General features: G+C 46.6%; 1 protein-coding gene across 3 annotated transcripts in view; it reads left to right on the plus strand.

The window, feature by feature from the left end:
- LOC106576156 (metallophosphoesterase domain-containing protein 1) overlaps positions 1-6,948 on the plus strand; it is a 46,678-nt gene extending 39,730 nt beyond the window's left edge. Inside the window, exons 5-8 of one of the 3 annotated variants that reach the window (XR_006760121.1) lie at positions 2,231-2,346; positions 4,085-4,198; positions 4,904-5,086; positions 6,279-6,948. Coding sequence is in view for 1 of the 3 variants with exons in the window: in XM_014153102.2 (XP_014008577.1) it covers positions 2,231-2,346; positions 4,085-4,198; positions 4,904-5,025 (352 nt within the window). In the remaining 2 variants the exon portion in view is untranslated. Of the gene's footprint in view, positions 1-2,230; positions 2,347-4,084; positions 4,199-4,903; positions 5,958-6,278 lie in introns of those variants that run through there. The other 2 variants (XR_006760120.1, XM_014153102.2) reach the window with 2 other exon arrangements.
- Positions 6,949-7,315: the final 367 nt, after the last annotated feature.

The raw sequence follows: 7,315 nt of genomic DNA on the forward strand, positions 1-7,315 counted from the left end.
CCTGGAATGAAGTTACGCTGATTTAACTGTGAGAGTGTTTCTTCCTTTTGCTACTGTGATAAGGATGTAACATGTTACACTGCTGACATGTTACATTTTATATGGTCCATGTCCTTATTAAATAATACAGTCAGGTGCACTTTCAGTGTCAGGTGCACTTTCAGAGTCGGGTGCCCTTTCAGAGTCGGGTGCCCTTTCAGAGTCGGGTGCCCTTTCAGAGTCGGGTGCCCTTTCAGAGTCGGGTGCCCTTTCAGAGTCGGGTGCACTTTCAGAGTCGGGTGCACTTTCAGAGTCAGGTGCACTCGTGGATACCATTTTTATGTCTGTGTCCAGTATCAAGGTAGTTGGTGGTAGTATCGCAATCCAATGTTAACTAGCATAGGCGCAATGACTGGAAGTCTATGCTGCCCTACCAAGGAAAAAGCAGTAACTGCTAATTTGGTTGAAAATGAGTTAATGTCATTTTTGCTACATTAAATACATGCTTAATTATGTGGACAAGTATCCTGCATCGATTGTATTGTGTTTTGGAGAAAATGGGGGTCATATTAGGAGTAACTGCAATAAGTTACTGTGAAACCAAGGCAAATAAAAACAATTTTCTCAGTTCCACGATATGAGCAGTTACTGCCTTTTTGCTTGGTAGGGCAGTATGGGTATCTGCTAGCATGCTAGATACTGTATAGCATGTGATTTTGGCCCTAGTGGTAGAAAATCCAAGACTTTTAACTTGAGACAAGTTGGAAGTGGGAACAGAAAGAAGAAATGCAAGTATTTACATAATGTACAAACTCACTCTTTTCTCTCTCATTCCCTTCATCTCTATCTCATTCCATCTCCATGTCTCTCTCAATAGCCCCTTAATTCTTTCTCTTCTCTCTCTCTCTCTCTCTCTCTCTCTCTCTCTCTCTCTCTCTCTCTCTCTCTCTCTCTATCTAATCCTCTGTTAGGGAAATTACAGTCCAATAGTGATTACCAGAGAAAAGTGCTTTTCCTCCGTCTCTCATCTTTCGCTTGTTCTTCATCTCTCCATTCAGATATGAAGAGGGGATGGATGGGTTGCGTCTCAAATGTCACTCTATTCCCAATACAGCTCTGGTCAAAAGTAGTGCACTAGGGAATAGGGTGCCATTTGGAACGCAGGTGAGACTGGCAGCTCATCTCATTTTAATTGAGACATCCATGTTAAGACGGACATTAATATTTAACCGGCCCAATTAATCTGCTCAGGCCAATTTAAACGTTTTAAAATTCACTGTGTAAATTATTGAAATTGCGTTCACTGGGAACTTCAGATGTTTCATCAAGTGTTTAGGCTCTGATGTCCTGAAGTGATGGAATTTTAATGCAGTAGATTCAAGCTGAAATGGGACACCGTTTCCCATGATGCATCTCTCACTCTGTCTCCTTAACCTCTCTCAGGCAGTGAGCCCAGGGTTGGGACATTCACCAAATGTATCCTGCTGTATTATACCACTAGGTCTCTTTAATCAAGTATGTGCGTGTACATGTGTGTGCGCCCCCCCCCACCCCCCCCACCCGGCAGGAAATGATAAAACAGCCTCCATCTGACGTTCCACTGAAGCGCCAAGCGACGGACGGCGTGGCGCCGATAAAAGTTGGCTTTTCCAGTGACTGCTCTCTGCAAATTAAAAAAAGCCGGCGGTACGAGAGCTAACGGCAGCGTCAACGTGGTTACACACGCGTGGCTCGCCTTACGGTACAGACGAAGATGGATCTGAGGACTCATTGTTAGTGACATGTTAATTTCTCCACCGTCACTCACACACCAGAGGCGTCCGCTATCAAAGTGAAGGGACACGGACCCAGCTGTCAAGTCCCTCTCTTCCTCTTCTTTTCTCTTTTCTCCTTTCCCCTCCCGTCCTGGAAGGCTCCGATGCCGACTGTTGAATCAAGCGGACGTTAATGTTTAATGTTGAGGCTGTGAGGTTTTGTAGCCTAGAGCTTTCTGCCTGCGTCTCTAAGGTTCTGTCTAATTTATGCTGTTGCACTTTGTACGTGGCAGCAGTAGTCTTTGATTTGTCAGAGCAGATGATTGAGGTTCAGAGGTTAAGTGCCATTTTGGCTGTTAATCTCTCCCCCAGCAGGACTCTCCCCCCCAGGGCTCAACCTTATTAGAGATGATGATCTGATGGGTGATTGTGTTGACAGTTGATATGATATACTGTATTAATCTCTCTCCTCTCTGTCCTCTCTTTCTCTGAGCCAGGCAGCCATGGTACTATGGCTGGGGGTTCAACCTGCCAAGAGGTCAGGCTCTGCTGGACAAGTGGAACCAGATCCCCGACTCCACCGACATACTGGTCACACACTGCCCCCCACTGGGTGAGGGAGACATTACACCTGTGGGACACAATCATGAGACGTCACCGCACACACGTTCCATACACACGCACATATGCACACAGTCAGACGCGCACATGCGCACACACTCAATGCTTTGATAGACTGTCAAATAAGTAATTCTTTTTGAATAATCTGTAATTTATTCCTGTTATCATCCTCGTGTAAATATCTACCCACACTTACATACACATTTGCATAACGCACACACACTTTCACAGCCCATCTCCTGCTGCAGCTGGGAGATGCTCAGACGAGTGTGTGTGATTGATTTCTGTGGCTGCTGCGTGGCGTCTCGCCTCTAAACACAGGGAGTTATTTTCCGTTCAGTTTAGCCAAGTGTCTCCAGCTCCCCTCTCCTCATAAGCCACCGGCATATGGAGCAGCTACAGCGGGCCACTAATGCCTATTAGGGGGAGAGACAAAGAGAGGGATAGAGGGGAGGAGAGGGAGAAAGAGGTGGGGAAGAAGGAGAGACAGAGCAAGAGAGAGGAGGCTAGGGAGGAGAGGGAGAAAGGGGTGGGGGAGAATACGGAGAGCGGGAGAAGGAGAGAGCGAGGGACAGAGAACTACTGAGAGACCGTCGGTCTAGAGAGAGGAAGAGAAAGATACAACAGAAAGCGAGGGCTAGACGAAAGGTGACCGAGAAAAAGAGTGAGAGATGCCGTTCGTTCGCACTGCGGCAAAACCCCTCGTCTTTTATGGGGCGCGATAAAGCGATGGAACAGAGATGGAGGAGAGGAGAAATATGGCCTCTTTATCTAGCGCTGAGGAGGAAGTTTCACAGGAGAGAAACATTGTATAAAAGCTGTTTACCTACCAGCTGCTTTAAAACAAGCAGAGAATTAGTTGAGTGTCCAGAAATGGAGACCGAGCCATTACTCTCCACATCACAAAAGTCTCCACAGACTTGTAAAGTAACCCAACGGGTTTTTAGCCAAATTGCGTTTACTTATTTTGAGCTTTTCACTAGATTTCAAAGCACTTTGTGTATGAGGGCGTGTCACGCCATCCACCACCAACGTGTGCATGGCACAAGAAAGACCAGTCCTGATAGTGTTTCTATAGACTCAGCAGAATGCTTCCTGTAGAAGTGTCGCTAAATCAGTCTCTCTCTCACCCCTGTCACCCTGTGTGTAGCACTAGCGGTTCTTGGGGGGGCGGGGCCAGTGCCCCTTTGATAACAATTTTGGACCCCCTTGTGGCCCCACTAAATGTGGAGTATGAAATAATTTTTACATAACTCATTTTTGCTATCCGTTATTAGACAGTGGCAACGATAATGATTATGAACATGGTCTTTTGCCTGCTAATGAAGAAAACGATATGACAACAATAACGTCTAATGTAACTGGCCCCTCTAACAGTACAACTGGCCCCAGCTTGACCCCCCCCAATTGAAATGGTCTAGAACCGCCACTAGTGTGTAGCAGAGTGCAGCGGTGTGTGTGCAGCGGTGTGTGTGTGTGGCGGTGTGTGTGTGTGTGTGTGTGTGTGTGTGTGTGTGTGTGTGTGTGTGTGTGTGTGTGTGTGTGTGTGTGTGTGTGTGTGTGTGTGTGTGTGTGCGTAAGTCATCTCCATTCTCTACAGGGCTTCTGGACTAGTGCATTATAGTATTGTGGAGTGATGTGTAGACAGTGTGTAGTGTGTGTCCATATGTTATATCACCAGTGTTTCCTATGTGGTTATTGAGGTGTGTTGTGTTGCTGTCTCTGTTTAGGATTCCTGGACTGGGTTCCTAAGAAGATGCAGCGGGTGGGCTGTATGGAGCTGCTCAACACTGTCCAGAGGAGAGTACAGCCCAAGCTGCACGTGTTCGGACACATCCACGAAGGTACACACTCACACACACACACACACTTTCATTCTGTATGAATGAGGTTTCTCATACTGCTACACAAGCCAACATATTTAAATCAGATTATTGATCTTGTAGGTCAAGGTCTTTGGAATACATCATTATGACTCGTTTATGGATTCTTGCAACGAGGCTGTATTTAATTCTAGTCATATATTATGCCTGTAAGTGGTACTGCAGTATCTCATCCAGGCCAGGGGGGACTGGGAGGCCTTGTCTCCAGGCTGAGAGATTATATTTTGGGGTTAGCAGGTCAGCGTGTGTCCCCTGGAGCACCATGGCCCCTTCGGAGAGGACCAGATTAGTAACTAAATCAGATTCACACAGGGAGGAACAGGCCGGATTTAGCCCTGCGTGTGGATCTGAGTGACTGAGATAGATTGGGAGCAAGGAAGAAGGGAGAGAAAAGGAATTGTAGCTTTTGTCATTTGTCACACATTCTCTACATCAGACCGACCAGTTCATTCTGAGTGATCGAAAAAGCAGAAAGTATCTCACCTGTAAAACATTTGCTACATGTCAAACGAGATGCAGTCGCCACTGTCAGTTAGATGTGGATAGTTCTGTCAACAAAGGAAAATGTAGAGAGAGTGTAAAGAAGTCAATGAATAAATGAGTGTTACTGTCACAGTCTGTCTTTCACGCAGTTGTCTCCCTTCCTCTCTCCTCTACCTCCTCCAGGTTATGGTATGATGACAGACGGCACCACCACGTTCGTCAACGCCTCGGCCTGCACCGTCAACTTCCAGCCCATGAACCCGCCCATCGTCTTTGACCTGCCCAATCCCACCAGGACCACATGACTAGAGAAGCCCTTCCCTGCTGAGCCCCCCTCCAATCAGGAGCCTAGTGGTGGGAAGGCAGGTAGGTGAGGGTGGTGGGCAGGTGTGGTGTGGTGGTGTACTGTATATATTCAAGGCTCTAATGGATGCTGTGTGTGTGTGTGTGTGTGTGTGTGTGTGTGTGTGTGTGTGTGTGTGTGTGTGTGTGTGTGTGTGTGTGTGTGTGTGTGTGTGTGTGTTGTGTGTGTGGCACAACACACACACACACATGCCCAAGTCTCTGATGGATGATGTGTGTGTCTAAAGAGACAGGCGCCGTTGCAAATCCTCACTTAGCAAATCCATGAATGTTATTTTATGTACTGTCATTCCTTTATTTCAACAAAAGCTCTTACAAACTCTAAAGTAAGGCAAAAGACAGACCCCAGATGCCTCATCTCTCATATGAACATGTCAGCATTAGTCTGTAAATCTTCTGTTGCACTTCTACTGCACTGACAATCTGACCTGGCTGTCAGATAGAGAAGAGGACAGGGGCAACAGTGTCTCCTGTGTCACTGTTTGAACCCACAGTCTTTCTCTCAGAAGAAGACACTGGATAACTCTCATTCTCTCTTGTTCCTCATAGAGGACTCTGTTAAGCCACCAGTGGAAGTTGCTCAGTGGCGACGTTTTGACATTGTGACAGTGTGGTCCACCCTTCATTTGAGACCTTCCCTGGGGAGTGATTGAACATTTACCAGTAGGGTTTCAGAACCCAATGTCCATGTTTGACTTTGTGGAGCTGTTTGCCAGCACAGAAAGGATACCCCTGACAGTACTCTGATATCACACTTCCTGCACTGCAGATTAAAACACTGCTTTCCCATCATCCCTTTTTCTCTTGTTCCCTCTTTTCCTCTGCCCCTCTAGTTTCACTCTCTCTCTCTCTCTCTCTCTCTCTCTCTCTCTCTCTCTCTCTCTCTCTCTCTCTCTCTCTCTCTCTCTCTCTCTCTCTCTCTCTCTCTCTCTCTCTCTCTCTCTCTCTCTCTCTCTCTCTCTCTCTCTCTCTCTCTCAGGCCTTGGGCATGGTGGTTTGTGTGTGTGAGATCAAAGTGTGTGTGTCAGGGCAGCGGGAGGTCTCTGCAAACGTGTTGACACCACTCCCCTGGGTCTCATTACAACTCTCAGTAAGCATCTTAACCAGGGGAGAGGGATCTCTTCCTCTCTTCCCTTCTTCTGTTTTTTCCCCCTCTCTCCTTCCCCCCTCCATCCCTCGTTGCATGGGTAATCAGCTCAACCTCTCATCCCTGGCTCATGTGCCGTGATCTGGACAAGTTTATTTCCGAGGTCACCAGCCGGGATGCCTGCAAGATTTTGATTCCGAGTACGGAATACTGGAAATACGTAATAACCAACAGAGCGGATTGGCAAATGTGTTCACTCCCGACCCTGTACAGAAGCAGCGGTGTCTGGAATATTCTCGCTGCTCCATGGTGCCCTTTCTGCGAGAGATGTATCATGGGCATGAACTTTGAACTCTTAGTGGACCAATGGATGACGATGAGGTGTAGGCCTAATGTACCATAACTGGTCAAGAAGTTGGAACTGTAAATCTCCATCACCTGTCATTGTAAAAACATGTTAGCAATCAAGGATTACTTCAAATGTTGTTAAATATGTGTGTGTTGTTAAAAAAAGAGCCAGTGCAGTAACAATGTTTACATTTTATTCTAAGTTCAGTTCTTTCTTATATAGGCTAATAAATGCTTATTACTGTATAATAATATCTGCACTATGTTACACTCTAAAAAATGCTGGGTTGTTTGGTTGACTCAACTGCTGAGTTGTTTTCATTAAAAACTGCAGGGTTATTGATGCTGGGTGCTGGGTTATTGGCGCTGGGTTATTGATGCTGGGTGCTGGGTTATTGGTGCTGGGTTATTGATGCTGGGTGCTGGGTTATTGATGCTGGGTTATTGATGCTGGGTGCTGGGTTATTGGTGCTGGGTTATTGATGCTGGGTGCTGGGTTATTGATGCTGGGTTATTGATGCTGGGTGCTGGGTTATTGATGCTGGGTTATTAATGCTGGGTTATTGATGCTGGGTGCTGGGTTATTGGTGCTGGGTTATTGGTGCTGGGTTATTGATGCTGGGTGCTGGGTTATTGATGCTGGGTGCTGGGTTATTGGTGCTGGGTTATTGATGCTGGGTTATTGATGCTGGGTTATTGGTGCTGGGTTATTGATGCTGGGTTATTGATGCTGGGTTATTGGTGCTGGGTTATTGATGCTAGGTTATTGATGCTGGGTGCTGGGTTATTGGTGCTGG

This window comes from Salmo salar, chromosome ssa17 (assembly GCF_905237065.1).
Source record: "Salmo salar chromosome ssa17, Ssal_v3.1, whole genome shotgun sequence".
Classification (NCBI taxonomy): domain Eukaryota; kingdom Metazoa; phylum Chordata; class Actinopteri; order Salmoniformes; family Salmonidae; genus Salmo; species Salmo salar.